This window comes from Mesoplodon mirus (genome assembly GCF_964341445.2).
Source record: "Mesoplodon mirus genome assembly, chromosome: 12".
Taxonomy (NCBI): Eukaryota; Metazoa; Chordata; class Mammalia; order Artiodactyla; family Ziphiidae; genus Mesoplodon; species Mesoplodon mirus.
The window spans coordinates 21141235-21158460 of record NC_138988.1 but is presented as its reverse complement, the minus strand read 5'-3'; the positions used below and the strand labels follow the sequence as shown (position 1 = coordinate 21158460).

The 17226-nt window shown below is 44.3% G+C and overlaps 1 protein-coding gene across 8 annotated transcripts in view; it reads right to left on the bottom strand.

Moving 5' to 3' along the window:
* The window catches only part of FRMD4B (FERM domain containing 4B), a 322972-nt gene that overhangs the window by 166116 nt on the left and 139630 nt on the right, over positions 1-17226 (bottom strand). Inside the window, exon 1 of one of the 8 annotated variants that reach the window (XM_082637921.1) lies at positions 13428-13716. The exons of the other annotated variants lie outside the window; for them this stretch is intronic. Coding sequence (XP_082494047.1) covers positions 13428-13589 — 162 coding nt within the window. The 5' untranslated portion in view covers positions 13590-13716. Of the gene's footprint in view, positions 1-13427; positions 13717-17226 lie in introns of those variants that run through there. 8 annotated transcript variants of the gene reach the window in all.

Sequence of the window (17226 nt, the reverse complement as noted above, 5' to 3'; positions counted from 1 at the left end):
GCGCCACCAGGGAAGCCCTAAACATTCTCCTTGGACAGAGTCTCCTTCCTGCTGCTTCCTCCTCCTCTAAATTCTTCGGGTCTTCCTACAGCATATGTGGCCACCACTCCAGCCCAGGTCTCCCATCGTCCCTCAGCTGGTCATGAGAAAGAGCCTAACTGCTCTTACCCCTTCCGCACCAGTCCCTTCACAGTGGCTAGAGCGAGCGTCTTAAAACGTAAAGCAGATCCCTTTGTTCATTTGGTCAAGAACTATTTCCGAAGGAGTATTAGGTTCCAGCACTGAGGATACCACAGTGAACAAAGCAAAGCTTCTGCATGCCTTCAGCTAACCTTCTGGTCGGGGAAGCACAATAAGCACATAAGCAAATAAATTCCTAACGTCAGGTGGTGATGGGGTTGCAGAAAAGAATAAAGCAGGATACGAGAGCAGTCAGGGGTGGCCTCTCTGTTTGGATGGTATCTGAAGAAAGACCTGCAGGGAGTGAGGGGGGGAAAGCACGCCACAGGAACCTCTGGGTGACAACATTATAGGCAGAGAAAACGCCAAGGGCAAAGGCTCTGAGGTTGGAATGTGCTTGGCGGGGTTGAAGGAACAGCAAAGAGGTCAGCGCTGCTGGAGGACACTTAAGAGAGAAAAAGAATGTTGGAAGTTGAGACCAGAGGTTGACGCAGCTCACAGACACAGGAACGGATTAGTGGTTGCCAGGGCGGGGTTGGAGGGTGGGTGAAATGGGTGAAGGGGATCAAAAGGTACAAACTTCCTGTTATAAAATAAATAAGTCACGGGGCTGTAATGTACCACATGACAACTATAGTTAATAATACTGCATTGTATATTCGAAAGTTGCTAAGAGAGTAGATCTTAAAAGCTCTTATCACAAGAAAAGAATATTTGTAACGACGTGAGGTGATGGATGTTAACTAGACGTGTTGTGATCATTTCACAATATATACAAATATCTAATCATTATGCTGTACATTTTTTTTTTTTTTTTTTTTTTTTTTTTGCGGTACGCGGGCCTCTCACTGTTGTGGCCTCTCCCGTTGCGGAGCACAGGCTCCAGACGCGCAGGCTCAGCAGCCATGGACCACAGGCCCAGCCGCTCCACAGCATGCGGGATCTTCCCGGACTGGGGCACAAACCCGTGTCCCCTGCATCGGCAGGCGGACCCTCAACCACTGCGCCACCAGGGAAGCCTATGCTGTACATTTGAAACCAATATAACGTTACATGTCAAATTGCACCACAGTAAACAAATAAACAAATACAGTGAATATAATGCTAGTACTAATACTATTAATAATAAAAAGACAAGAAGTTGAGCATGTTTGCTGCGGGTAGGTGGTGGAGGAACCCAGAGAAGGGGATGCCAATTACACAGGGTCTGGTAGGTTCAGTGAGACTGGCTTTTTCTGAGTCGAGAAGTCATTAGAGGGTTCTGAACGGGACAATGACACGATCTGACTTACTTTTAACAAAATCGCTCTGGAGGCTGGGTCGGGAATAGACTATAGAGGGAAAATGGCACTAGTTATTCAGTCTCAGTGAGTTTATTAATACCTGCTCTGGCTACAGGTTTTGGTAGAGGCAGAGATTAGAGACTGGGAAAGTCCTAGGAAGGACTCCATGAAGGCAAATGTAGAAAAGGAAGAGGCTGAATGGTTTGCAAACTAAGCCCATTCCATGCAACGGCTGAGGGAATGGAATTTGGATTTACAGAGATCTGAGCTCCCCATCTTTGCACTCAGCTAAGTGACTTGACAGCGCTAAACAATTTCCACATCTGCCAAATGGGTTTCATAGTACCTATTTCATGTCGTTGTTAGGAGAACTAAATGAAATGGTAAAAATGAAATGCTTAGGGAATAGGGAATTCAGTGGTTAGGACGCAGCGCTTTCACTGCTAAGGGGCCGGGTTCGATCTCTGGTCGGGGAACTAAGATCCCACAAGCCGTGCTGCACGGCTGAAAAAAAATGCTTAGCACTATGTCTGACAACATAGAAAATATTCATTAGGTAGAAATGACACTTCTTAACTGCTGACTGTGAGCCAGGCACCCTAGTGAGACCATTATTACATGATCTTGTGTTGTCCTCTCAACAACCCTGAGAGGCAGGCACTATTACCATCCCCATCACATATGCGAGAAAAGGAGGCACAAAGAGATCATGTAACTTGCCCATGTCACACAGCTAGTAAAAGTGGGTGTTTGGGCTTAATTCCTGGTCACAATTTGCACTTACCACAACTAGCATGATAACTTTAGGCTTAGGATCAACTTTGTGAAGGGATCCAAATGTTTACCTTTTCTCAATCCATGTTATTTCTAACTTTTACACCAAACCTAAAATGTAGATCTTATTTTATCTTTCGTATAAGAAACAAGCTCAGAGCAATTAAATAGCGTGGCTCAAGGTCACACAGCTGGTAAGTGATGAAGCCTTGATTTGTAACCCAGGTCCAACTGACTAAAGCCCATTCTATTTCCCTATTTTGTCAAGGCTCTTTTCTCTCTTAGCTAATAAGCATCTAATCAAAGTTTAATGAGACTGACTAATTCCTGTAAAAATATTTGCTGGCTACATTACCCAAGGGTAGCACGATGCCTATAATAACAGGGTCTCCTTAGCAGTTGCAAATTTAGGAGTCATATCAGAAGAGAGCTTATACAGATGAGAAAGACAGCAGTCAGTGGAGACCCAGGCCCTTTATACATGAGAGTCTAGGGCTCTTACGGAGTGGGGCTCAGGGTAGAGAGGGAGAAAGTTTAATGGCTTTCTGTTGGAGAGACAGAAATAAAACAACTAAACAGTTGTGAGAATCTTTGCTTTTACAGAATAAACCAAAAAGACAACAGCATTAGGATGCCAGAGTCTCCTGATAAAATGCTGTGCCATGAAACCACGTGAGTACAATGTCTCTGTGCAGTGGTCAGTGGGCCCCTTTCCTGCTTGCTACATTAGATTATAGTTCTTAATCCAGAGGGGAGGGGAGGAAGGAGGAGACAAGGCTTCTGCAGATTTTAGAAGCTCCAAAGGTTATGCATATGCATAAATGGTAGAGCACGGCACAGATGAAGATAATTATTCATGAGGGATTCATCCATCCATCCAACCATCAATCCACCCATTAATCTATCCATCCAACCATCTGCCCATCTGTCCGTCCATCCACCCCTTTGTCCATCCACCCATCCATCCAAGCATCCATCCATCCATCCACACATATATCTAACACTGTTTTCAGTGCTTTTAAACATTAGGGCACTTGATTTTTATAACAATCCCAGAAGCATAACTCTTTAAGGGAGTTCCATAATTAACTGTATTTTATAGCAGAAAAAATTTAATGAGAAAAACCTCAGAGAACTCACATGGCTAACAAAAGGTGAGTTAGGATTTGAATTCAGGAAGTTTATAGACTTCATTTTTAAGCACTCAGCTATGTTTTCACCCAATGTTGATTGAGCAAATAAGTGAATAAATGAGATACTATCTTTATGTATCTCTTTAATAAATAAAGCAGCAAGTCAGTGGCAAGAGGCTAAGCACTGGAGTCAGCTAGAGCTCTGTTCAAATTCCAGCATCATATTTTATTAGCTAATAAGTATACAAAACCAATAAAGTGGGATTTATGATATCATTTTGAAGAGTTATTATAAGGACAGAAATAAGGCACAACATCTAATAAAGCTAAAAACCTAGCAAGTCTCCCTTTTAGTATATACCCTAGAGCAGGGGTCCTCAACCCCCGGGACTGCTACCAGTCCGTGGCCTGTTAGGAACCGGGCCACACAGCAGGAGGTGAGCGAGCGAAGCTTCATCTGTATTTACAGCTGCTCCCCATCGCTCGCATTACCACCTGAGCCCTGCCTCCTGTCAGCTCAGCGGCAGCATTAGATTCTCATAAGAACGTGAACCCTACTGTGAACTGCGCATGTGAGGGATCCAGGTTGTGCGCTCCTTATGAGAATCTAATGCCTGATGATCTGAGGTGGAGCTGAGGCAGCGATGCTAGCGCTGAGGAGTGGCTGCAAATGCAGATTATCATTAGCAGAGAGGTCTGACTGCACAGAGACCGTAATAAATCAATTGCTTGCAGACTCATATCAAAACCCTATCAGTGAGTGGCAAGTGAAAACAAGCTCAGGGCTCCCACTGATTCTGCATTACGGTGAGTTGTATAGTTATTTCATCATATATTACAATGTAATAGTAATAGAAATAAAGTGTACAATAAATGTAATGGGCTTGAGTCATCCCGAACCATCCACCCTGCAGGTCCGTGGAAAAAGTATCTTCCATGAAACCGGTCCCTGGTGCCAGAAAGGTTGGGGACCGCTGCCCTAGAGAAGTTCTTGCTCACAAGCACAAAGAGACAAATACAAAAATTTCAGTGTAGTATTTTGGGCCACTGAAAATTTGTAAGCAACCTAAATGCCCATCAACAAGAGATTGGTATGTTTAATGCAATGGAATATAAGGGTTAAAATGACTTTAGAGGGCTTCCCTGGTGGCGCACTGGTTGAGAGTCTGCCTGCCGATGCAGGGGACACGGGTTCATGCCCCGGTCCGGGAAGATCCCACAGGCCGCAGAGTGGCTGGGCCCGTGAGCCATGGCCGCTGAGCCTGCACGTCTGGAGCCTGTGCTCCGCAATGGGAGAGGCCACAGCAGTGAGAGGCCCACGTACCGCAAAAAAAAAAAAAAAAAAAAAGACTTTAGAGATAAATCCCAAAAGCCTATTGAGAGAAAAATAAGGTAGCAGAATGACACATCCTTAAATAAATTTTACAGACACAAAAATAATATATATCGTTTATAGATACAAACACATGTGGCAAAATGATGAAAATATGCCTGGGAATGAAAAACACGAATTTCAGAACAGGACTATTTTTAGGGAGAAAGGAGAAGTATAAAGGTGGTTTCAACTGATTCTGTAAAATTTTATTATATTACAAAAAAAGTATCTGGAGCAAACATGGCAAAATGTTGAGATGCCTTAAAAGTGAGTGGTGGGTGCATGGGTTTTTACCTATATTATCCTTTATATTTTTGTATATTGATATCTTTCCCAAATGATATCTTTCTTAAAAAAAGATAATACAGGGCTTCCCTGGTGGCGTAGTGGTTGAGAGTCCGCCTGCCGATGCAGGGGACACGGGTCTGGGAAGATCCCACATGCCACCGATCGGCTAGGTCCGTGAGCCATGGCTGCTGAGCCTGCGCGTCCGGAGCCTGTGCTCCGCAACGGGAGAGGCCACAACAGTGAGAGGCCCGCGTACCGCAAAAAAAAAAAAAAAAAAAAAAAAGATAATACATGTAAAGTGCCAAGCACAAGACACAGCACAAAGCAGTTACTTAATAATTAGCAGCTATTAGTCAAGTCAAGACACTAAGACTATATAAAAGCCCTAGTTAAGGAGAAAATAGTTATTTAAGCAATGCGCTTTGCCCAAACACAAAATTCAAGAAACTAAAAATGATCAGGACATTAGGGGAAAACGGTACTATTTAATTTACCATATTTACCAGCCTCTTTCATGGCAAAAGTTTATTTCAAGGATGCCAGAATTTTAATCTTTTCTGTATGTACCTATACACACACATGTATGTAATTACTTATGGATATTAATTTCAATTTGTTTATCCCAATTGATCATTCACACTTTTCCATAACAACCAAATTGGACATCACAAATATAACTTTCAGAATAAATGTAAGTAGGGACGCACGGGAAGTTATTTCACGGTGCAGCTCCACCAAGAAAAGACAGAAGGAGAAAAACAAACACCAACTTGACAAGGCAGGAGAGTCTATTCTTAACTTGGTGTTTTTCAAGCTGTACGACAAAGGTTCAAAAATGCTTTTTAGAGATCCTGAGACTGATCTGTTGATCTTAAATCATACAGTCTTTTAGAAATTTATTTATGCCAAGTGATGGACTCAAACATTAAGATAGTTTTCTTTCTCATTTGGGGGTATCTGAGCATCCCAAGTTCCTGCCATAAAATCCTAGTCTTTGGTTACCTGGAAATGTAGAAGACGAATTTCCTCAGTGATAGGTGGACTCATATGTCATTTATCAACCAAGTCTTTGCTTCCTTCTGTATGTGTTGCTACTAGTAACTGACTCTATGGTTGCTCAATTCCTTCAACAGAATGTAGGATCCAGCTGGGAGACCGCCCTGATTGTCAGGCCATGTTTTAAAGCTGGATCCTACATCCTTCACATCAATGCAATCCTTACTCTACTTCCTTCCCGCTGGCCCTGCTGCAGTCCAGGCTTTGATGTGAATACCTGTTGGGCAGACATTTGTAGAAGATGCTGTGTGAGGAGCTGCCCAGACTTATTCCATCAGCTGCCTGGATTTTTTTGAGCTCTTAGCCCCTCTGGGAACTGCTGTTCCTTAAAGAGAGCTGCCTACTTCAAGGTCACACCGCTTATACAAGGGCAGCCCATCTCTAATGATGGCTTGATGAAGGTTGGGGGGAAATCCAGCCCTCTTGTTCCAACTGGGGACAAGTCTCAGTTTCGGGGCTACCTGTGAGGTCAGCTGAGGTCTTTGCTGAGCCTGAACTGTCACCCAATTTCTCCCTCTGCTCAGTCCTACTTCTTTCTATTCCCTTCTACAGTGTTGATCCTCACAGCACTCTCCAGTAAACTTCCTGCTTGTTAATCTCTGTTTCAGAGTCTGCTTCCTAAGGAACCAAATCTGCACCAGCATTCATGCTGTTCCATGGAAGGACTGCTTTTCCTGGCTCCTGTGGTTGAGTGAGTGACGTGACCAGCTCTGACCAATGTCTTGAGACAAGTGACATGAGCTACTTAGAGGCCAAGCATTGCATTGTCAGTGCAAAGCCCTGAAAAGCTCTTCACTATCATGGCAACTGGCAATGTTCCAGAACATTTTGTGAGCCTGAGTGACAGTGATGAGCAGAGCTTCCAGCCAACCTGTGAATGGACAGGTAGTGTAAACCAAAAATAAACCTTTATTTCTTTAACCTGTTAGGATCCTGGGGCTGTTTGCAGCCGCAGTAAAACCTATCCTATCCTGAGTAATACACTGGTATCACTGCAGGCCTCCTAATTTCCTCCCCTGTCCTGCCTTCACTATGCCACCCTCTTCCAAATCTATCAGCCTCACCACTACCAGGGACAGTTCTAACTTAACCTGTCCCCCACCCCTAAAGTTCTGAAGAAAAACATCAAATCTTAAAATAAAAGATCATTCAAGTTGAATGTTATTCTCAATTAAAATCTGCCTGTCTATGACTTTGACTCTGTCTGTCTCTTTCTTTCCTCATCAGCCTTAAAAAAACTCTTTATAACACCCCCATGACCACAGCCTTGTTTCCTCATGCCTGAAATGCCTGTCTGCCTTTCTTAGTCTACGTAACTTTTTTTTTTTTTTTTTTTTTTTTTTGCGGTACGCGGGCCTCTCACTGTTGTGGCCTCTCCCGTTGCGGAGCACAGGCTCCGGACACGCAGGCTCAGCGGCCATGGCTCACGGGCCCAGCCACTCCGCGGCATGTGGGATCTTCCCGGTCTGGGGCACGAACCCGTGTCCCCTGCCTCAGCAGGCAGACTCTCAACCACTGCACCACCAAGGAAGCCCTATCTAACTCTTACTTATCCTTCCAACTTCAGCCTGAGAATCACCTCCTGTAGGAAGCTTCCTTGCTCCCGTGCCCTCCCCTTTTGCTTCACTCCTGTCTGACGGAAACTCCCTTCACTGTGCACCTAGAGGACCCAGGTAAAGCCCTTGCACAGAGGTTCATTTCGTTAACTGTCTCCCCTACTTGACAACAGATTCCTTGAGGGCAGGAAATAATCTATTTGACTTTGTGTTGCTAACACCTTGGCACAGCAACTGGGACATGGTAAGCGCCTGATAATTATTTTATGTATGAATAAACGGACAAATGAATGAATCGATCTATAATTCCAATCATGTTCTACAACGCAGGACCTAGTAAAGGTAAACTGAACACTGATCCTGAATATTTGTTTATTAATTTCCTAGTGACTGGGTTTTTTAAGAGAAAATTCTTCCATATTCCTTCAAGTTCTATTTTTCCATGACTGAATTCTAAACTTTCCTTCTTCTAGCATTCTCTGCCCAATATATTGTTTTTGTCTAGTCTGGAGATTGGCAAACTTTCTCTGTAAAGAGCCCGATAGTAAATATTTTCGGCTGTGTGGCCAATACAGTCTTTGTATCAACTATTCAACTCTAAGTAGTTGAGGGACAACTACTCAATTCTGCCATTGTAGTTTGAAAGCAGCCATGGACAACGTGTAAATGAATGAGCAGGGCTGCATGCCAATAAAACTTTATTTACAAAACCAGGAGGCAGGCCAGTTTTCTCCTGTGCATTGTATTGGGTTGGCCGAAAAACCCAAACAAGCTTTTTGACCAACCCAATAACTTGTCAGCTCCCCTTCTAGTCTATATAATTCAGGAGGCTGTGGAGAGTGGAGGGCGGGGGCAAGCAAAGGATATATGGTTTGAAATGTACACAGGTCACTGAAGCCGCAATGAAGGATTGCCATTTGGGGGACTTGGTCTTTCATAACCAATGCAGTGGGATGAAAAGTTCAGGTGTTACCAATTTATGAATCATCAGAGTCTTGGAATATAAAGAGATTATCTCCTTAGAGACCCTATTGCTAGCTCCTGTGACCTCCTACATTTTTTGTATGGGCCTTAAAAAAACTGTGGGTTTACTGTGTGGAACACAAGCTCAGATACCCAAGGTCCACCCTACATCCACTGCTGTGGGAGATTCCACAGTCTCTCTTACCGACCATCTTTGTGTGTAAAGATGGAATTCAGTTTCCACAGAACTAGTCTCACTTATAAAAACAACAGTAGGGCTTCCATGGTGGCACAGTGGTTGGGAGTCCACCTGCCAATGCAGGGGACGCGGGTTCGTGCCCCGGTCCGGGAGGATTCCACATGCCGCGGAGCGGCTGGGCCCGTGAGCCATGGCCGCTGGGCCTGCGTGTCCAGAGCCTGTGCTCCGCAGCGGGAGAGGCCGCAGCAGTGAGAGGCCTGCGTACCGCAGGGAAAAAAAAAACAGAACAGTAAAACCCTAAGCTACCCTTTATCGAGTACCTTCTATGGGTCTGGTGTTAAGCCCTTTGCATATCCAAGAGCTAACATTTACTGAGTACTCGCTTGTGCCACCCAGAGCACTCAGTATTATACACACGATCTCATGAATTTTTTACACTACGCATAATGCCAGGCCTACAGTTCTCCCCTCTAACCCAGGAGGGAATGAGGTTCAGAAAGAAAAAGCAATTCGCTCAAGGTCAGATTTGCTCAAGTTTGAGTGCACAGCCTCTGCTGTGATCTGCCCTGCATGCCACCCCTCACTGCCAGCTACCTGTGCAGTGGAGCTGACCCAGCCTCTTATGGTCCCTTAAGTACCCTAGATTCTGTTCAAGTTGCCCCTACTGGGGGCGATGACTCCACTCAGGGCTTGCAAGAAATTCTATCTTTGAGACGTTGGAGATGAAGGGAAAACTTAATCCCAAGTAACAAACTGAGGGCTTTGTTCGAACGTGTCACACTTGATAAAAAGCAAAGGGTGTTGATCCTTTTTCAACAACATTCTCCCATCATTTTCCACCTCAATTCTTTGTTAAATCTATTTAATTGCGTGATAACGCAACCCATCCGGGCAAGATAAAAGCAGGAGAGATATACCAGCTTTTAATATTCAGCTCTAAGTGGAAGGTGAATGTCCCATGTCTGCTACTTCAACCAAATTCAAACCTTCACTCATCAAGTAAGTCTTTGTTAAAAGGCAGCCTCAGTGCAGCCTCAGTCTGCTTTTTATTTAGTCACATGACTACAGAAATGCCTTATAGCCAGTATCTTAATTATTCATGGTTTCTGGCAAATTAAGTCTCTTGCCTCTCCAATATCTAGAAATGGAGGAAGTGTTCAATTCCAAAGAAATTATGTCTTCCCGGCTGTGCCGGCGAGGCAATAATGTGGTTGTCAAGTTCCTTATGAATAGGCAGAGATCTTATTTCACTTATAGTATATGAATAAACAAAACACCCCGGGGGACTGTCAGGTATTTCGTGTAATGGATATCTCCCGCCCCACCCTTTCTCTCTAGAGTGATTGAATCCTGGGTTTTTGTTTTTTTTTTTTTTTTTTTACAAACAAGACTATTCAGACTAGAAGCAAGAAATTGACACCTTTTTATCATCAAGATGATAAAAAATTGGGTTCAATAAAATATGTAACCCTGTGGTGTTTCCAATTCACATGCCAGAAACTTGAGCAGTATAATGGAACATTCCTCTCTATGTTTTAGAATTCATAATTATGGGATAGCAATACTGGTATTCTAATGATGGGCCCCCTAACCCCATAACTCAAATAAATTACTGTTGCAAAATACTTACAAATGTATTTGTGCATCAATCTTTGTACTTATCTTGAAAAATAATCATTTTATTTAAACAGCGTTAGAATCTCATTAACTGAGATTCTAATAATGCAGATACAGTGGACACTGCATCCCTCCCCCAATTGCCTGGCAGCCATGTGGTCTGGGCGGGGCCAACCTCACTCCCGGCTTCAGAAATGGGTCTGCTTTCCCACTGGCCTAAGCCAATCAATGTAATTCAGGGTTTCTCGACCTTTGTATACGTTATCACTCCCTTAAGGAGCCTCTGAAGATATTTTTTTGTTTGCTAGCCGCCTCACTCCCCCCCAAATTCTAATGCCATAAGTACACTGTATATCTGTTTATGTATTGTATATATACCTGTGCTTTGTACATAAAGACTAAGATTTTTTTTTGCCCCCCTCCCATCCTTATGAAATGATTTTTGCCTGTTGGGGGCCATATCATTCCCTTTGAGAATGCATGAATTACAATCCCATTCCCTGTGCCATCAGTGCATGGCAATGGCGGTGGGCACAGACCCTAAACTGACCCGTCAGAGTGCAAACTGGGGAATTTTTTTTGATAGTTGGTGGCTTTGAAACATTCTCTTTCTTTCTATATGGGTTGATACATGGGTCTAAGCCCCGGAACTGCTTTAGCTGCCTGCTATCATGAGGAAAGAAACCAGCTGAAGATAAAGCCAATACATGAACAAGACAGGGTTGAAAGAATCATGGGGAACAACTATAGTGCCCTGATCCTACTGCTAGATTTTTCAGTTGCATCCAAAGTCCCTACTTTTTATTCTGTAGGTTACTTTGAGTTCATTTTCCTATTACAATAAAAATACCCCAACTGATAGAGCAGATAACATTTACTGAATGTTTCCTAAGCTCTTGGTACTGTCAATTAATTTTAATATCAACCTCTGTGGTTAGTACTATTGTATTTCTCATTTTATAAACAATGAAACTAAAGCACAGTAAAATTAAGTAACTCATCCATGATCATACATAGGCAGAGGTAGGATTTATCCTATCCTATGTCTATTTAACTTGGAGTATAAGGTATTAACCACTTTATTTTACTGCCATTCTGTTCTATACAATTTACATTAGTACCTTCTTGTTGAAATTTGAAAGGCATTAAAGGAAACGGTATTTCTTTGCTAACAACTATGTTGTACAATTTAAAAATCTAGAGTTCTCTCAAGTTTTAAAATATTTTCAAGTTTTCTCCAAAGACACAAACTTTGGAGATCATTTTCTGCTTAAGACTCAATACTCATAAAATGGCCATGGTTGTTTTAGATGTTCCCTCTTATCATTATGAGAGGGTACTGGCTCAGTCACTATTCATTTTACGGAAGAGAAAACCTGTAGTTCAGTAGGTTAGTCCTTCAAGTCGCTGTTCTGCTTAAAAATAATTATTGATCAACCTTGTAAAGAACTCGTGGGGTCTCAGGTTTCTGGAAGCGTCATTTTTGAATTGGTCACTAACAGTAGAAGAGGTAAGCCGTAAGTCCCCCGAGCCTTCAGGGAGAGCGGCATGAAGGCTGAATGGTTGGCCACAGTACTTGTGCTCTCCTTTTTAAAGTTTCTCAAATGTTAAAAAGTGAAAACAAAAGTGTATCAGGGCCACTTCTCCTACAGACCAAACTGAACAATGATTTCCCAGAAGAGAAAATGCCTGAGAGGCAGACACACCTCTGGCTCCAAAAAGCTAGGTGATCTGTGTAATGTGGCCAGATGGGCTATATCCACAGCTCCATAATCCTCTCAAACCACCACATGCTGCCCCGGTTCTCAACCTGGCTTTTGGATGCTTTCAAAACGCAAGACATCTCAGACACGTTATCCAAAGCAGGAGTCGGGAAAGCACAAAGTATAATGTTCCTCACATTTTAACAAGGATGATACGATGTCAGCGATGACAAGGGGACGCTGATTCTTTAGATGCCTACAGTTTAACCACAGGTGCCGATCTTTTAATTTTGCCTGATTGATGGAAGACAATGGCTTATCAACACCAGAAGCTTGATCACATATGGGACTCAATACAATGACATATGAATCATAGCCATATGGAGAATGTGGTCAGAGTAGGGAGAATCCAAGAACTGCAACAAAGCTAATTCTACATCACAGGAAAGAAAACGTGACACTATATTCTATAGTAAACACCAGGTGTAATCTTCCTAAATGCACTGTAGGTTATTTTTTCAACCTGAAAAATATTAACCAAAGCACAGGACTTTTAAATCCACAAACGACTGTTTAAAAAAATATGAAAGGAAGCTGTAGCCTCAGAGAGACTGAGCAAAGTTGCTGCATTTTTTGCCTGCAGGATGGGACCTAGCAGAGAAATAAAGAGGCTGTGTTATATGACAGGGAGCAGATCCAAACGTAAGCATTCCAGCGCTCAGCCAGGCCACCCCTCCCTTCCCCAGCCCGTCATCCTCCTGCAAAGTGTTCACAATTTGCTCTCCTTCCTTCCAAAAGCCAGTAGACACAATCAGCTTTTCCTGGCTCTGCCTTGCAAGTTGGGGCTGCCCGAAGGAAAGCTGAAATAAAATCAAAGGGAAGAATGCAAATCCATTCAGACCCTTCTGACCATAAACTGGTGTGAAATCCTTGCTCCTTGAAATGCCTACCTTCACCCCAATGCAATGAGAAAGAAGGAATCATGTGAATGTCAGACTTGCTCCCTGCAGACGCTCTGCTGCTAAGAGACACCGTCACTCGCTAATAGATGTCTGCAAAGCCAGGGACTAATTCACAAGTGCCCCCCCATGCCCGATGGGGAAAATTCACAAGCTTTGTCAGGCAGCGGTTACCCATAGCTGCTGAGCTTTTGACCCAAGAGCCGAGCAGCCCGATAGGAGTTGAAAAAGAGAGCGGTGGAAGGAGAGGGACAATAAAATCATACAGGTGGAACCAACCGGCTTCCCACGAGCGCCCGGCAACCCGCTAGGGCCCTAGGGCGCCGCGGTCCCCGGCTCACCTGGTACACGTCCCGCAGTCCGCACCACGTCCGCAGCACCTGGTGGCAAGCCCGCAGCCTCTCTGTGTACCATCTCCGCAGCGTGGACACGGTCAAGTTCCACACGAAGCGGCTGCCGCTGAACAGCAGGTCCTCCACACCGCACATGAACACCGAGGCCATGCCTCCTCGGTCCCTCTGAACCCGCGCAGGGGGTGGGGTTGCCGGCGGCTCCCGCAGCTGCAGCGCTGCGAGCCCGATCGCAGCGGCCCCACCGCCTGGGCTCCCGACGCCGGCTTCTGTGGGCCGCCGGGGGTCAAGCCTTCCCCCAAACTGGTCTTTCACGGTGCGTGCTGGCCAGGCTCCGGCGGCATGCCCCGAGATTGGGCGCCCGCCAACCAACGGCTGCGGCGGGCACACAGAAGCCCAGTGTCCACCCCGCCCTCTCGCTGGCGGCGCCGAGCGAGCTGCGCTAAGCTCCGCCAGGCGAGCCCTCGGCGCTCCCGGGTCGCGGGAAGCCCGGGCCGGCGAGGACTCCCCCTGGCGCTCCCCGAGTGCGCTGGGCAGCGGGGGGAGTGGAGCAACTCTTTGCAGGCAGACGTGAGCGCTGCATTTCAGCGCACTGGGCTTGCACGTCCTGCACACACCACACACGCGCGCGCGCACACACACCAGCTCCAATCTCCGAATCCGCTTTGAGAAGCACCTTACTTTACACTACAGGGTCTTTGCTTGGCCTCTGTTCACACTGATAAATATCTCTGGGCAGCCACAGATACAGGAGGAAAAAAAAAAAAAACACCTCCGAAGCATCCCTTTGGACCCCACTCGGGGGAACAGCCCTGAATGTTTCCTCGGTTGTGCTTCACCAAGAGGTGAAGATAACAGTCTCAGAGCAACAGTGTGTGCGTGACTGCAGAGCCTGCCTTCGCTCCTAACTTGAGGGTCTCAGAGAAAATGACAACCTGCCTACTGTTGCCAGCCGGAAAGCAGGATCGCGCACCCCGCACACTGTGCTAATTCCAACGCAGCAGTCAGTTCATGAGAAACACAAAGAGCGTTCTTGATCTCTAGCAAATAGCTTCCAGTTAGTATTTGCTGGGAAAGAGAAGCTCACAAGAGAATCCTTGGTTTGGTTCTGGAAAATTCAGCTTCTGAACATGTGTAGCAGCAGCTACTAGCACAAACCTACACAGTTTATTCTCGACTCAAAACCAAAGGAAGCTGTTCCACCACTCACAAAGTCACCAAATAATTAATGTTTTGTTTTTTTTTAAAGTTCTCCCCCAGGAATTGATATTGCCAAAGGCATTTGCAAAAAGGAGCCCAAGGAGTCCCACATGCCACCAGGCTCTATTTTCCTTTGGAATATGTGTAGATTTCAGTCCCAAATAATTGTAAAACATTGCTCACAGCAAAAGTACTGCAGCAAATTTCAGGATGTTGTTTTTTCCTGAATCCATCTGTAGGACAATCATCTGTATTTTACTGGCAGTTTCACACCTAGGCTGTTATCTGTGCTATTAAGTGGCAGAAAGGTAAAAGTGCCAAAGCTTTTCTCCCGAACTAGCTCAGAAGGCTTCAGAAGAGATTATCGACAAGTAAATCAGCTTTATTTCAGGTTTCAAATGTGCCTTTGGAATCTTAGTTCAGGTGAAAGTCACCCAGTGAAAAGAGAACACAAAAATCTGTCCTCAAAGCGCCTACTGTTTTCAAAGTGACCATAATTGGGAAACTCTTAAAAGACGTTTCTTTTCTTACTTTTTACTTCTTTATATTACTAATGAAATTGCCTCAGAGTTTTTTGTTGAATTAGTTAATAGGACAAAAGACCCGATCCAAGATTTGCAAACCTTTCTTCACAGTAAATCTGCTCCATGTGTTCCTTAGTATTAGCATTCTGATATTTTCCAAGATAATGGTCACAGTGTTTACACAGAATCAGAAAACACTAGGTCCCACTTGAGTCAAAAGACAATGAACCAAGTACAGTTTGAAAATGAAATGTCATCCTTCTAATGGAAAACTACCGAACTTCAAAACTGGCTTATGAGTACGAGTGGATGATGGTGGTACATTTACTATTCTTTTTAATGGTGCAGTGAGACCGTGTTCTTGGAAATCGGCAGCCAAGGGAATACCGAATAAAACCTACAACAGGTCAATTATCTCCGTCTCATGACACCATCCTCTCAGAAGAGATGCTCTACAAACACCATGGCTATTATCTGTGCATAGGCCTAATGTCAGTGGTCAATTCCAACTTCAGTGGTTTGCATTCAAGGTTTTCAACGTCAGTGCTTACACTATTTTCTAGAAAATTGGATGTGGCAGAACAGGGGTCCTCAAAGTGTAGTCCCTGAACTGGCAGCATCAACATCACCTGGGAACTTGTTAGAGATACAAGTTCTTGGGCTCCCTCCAGAATCAGGGAGCGGTCAGGGATCTGAGGTTTCACTTGGCCTCTGGGGGATTCTGACTCTAAAGATGGAGAAGCACTATTGCAGGGCATGGGCGTTAGGAGCTAAGTGTCCTAAGAGACTTGACTCCCTGCTCCTTAAAATAAATAAATAAATAAATTTATTTATTTATTAAAAAAAGACCTGTGGCACCTTGTACAAGCTCCTTAAAGCCACAAAGCCTCAGTGTACTCATCTATAAAACAGGGATAATATCAGAATCGACTGCACAGCAACTGGGGAAAGATTAAGTAAAATATGCGGTATAAAGTGTTTAGTATATGGCTGGCAAAAAGTAAGCGCCCGAAGAAAAAAATGATCATCACCACCAAAATCAGGAATTGTTTCATTTTTTGGTACCTAGATAAAACAGTATTCGTAAAATGTGTTTTAAAAAAATTTTCAACTAATTATCTACATCTGTTTTACTATCCCTTTCTGTGTGTTGGAGGTTAAAGTTGGTGGTGACTTGTTTTTGAAGGAGCAGTTCTTTCACTTTCTTCAAGTTCCCCCAAAAATTCTTTGGAGCTAGCTCTTCTCCATCACACAGCCAGCCTTTCTTGAGGACCCAGAGAAGCAGTAGATGCTCTAAGCTAGATGCAAGATAAGAAAAGACATTTTGTTCCCACCAATATAAACATGGACGCTTCTTCTTATCCAAACAGCTTTCTTCTCCTGCAGCAGGAGAAGTTCAAAGCTCTAGGCAAAGATAGCTTTTAGAGGGAAGGAAAAGTAAGTTCTTCACACCAGGGGCTGACAATGGGTGGCAACTGAACCCAGGTGTGGAGCAGTGGAGAAAAGAGCCACCCAATTGCGGCATCTTTCTGAAAATGGACAAGCCACGTGGCACAAACCAGATCCCAGACACACACCCTTGAAGCTGGTCTAAAATTTCCTGTGGAAAGGGAGCTAAATCAAGCTGGTTTCAAAATTATCTTGCCTTTTCTTTTTCTTTTTTTTTTTTAATTTAAGAAGAGGATTTTTTTCCCCCTCTACAGCATCAGAGTTCCCTGCAATACACTGTAATTTCCTGCAGCTCTCTCTGGAGGCTTAAAAAGATGCTTCAGGTGACAGCATGGCTCATACTCCTAGGAGTTCTGCTGCAGACGTAAAAGAGAAATTGTCATTATCCCCGAGGCTCCCGTAGGTTCTCCTCTGAGCAATCCGCAGGAAGAAGAGCACAGTGCTAGGAACACACAAAATGTTAACCCCTGTCTCTAGAAAGAGATAAGCAGTTCTATCGCAGCGGCTTCCAGGGGTCCCCTCTGCCCATCAAAAAGACAGAGTCCATCGAATGCCTGTGGATATTTTACAAACTCTCCTCTCTCCACAGCTGAAGAGCCAGTGTAGCTAAATTCTGA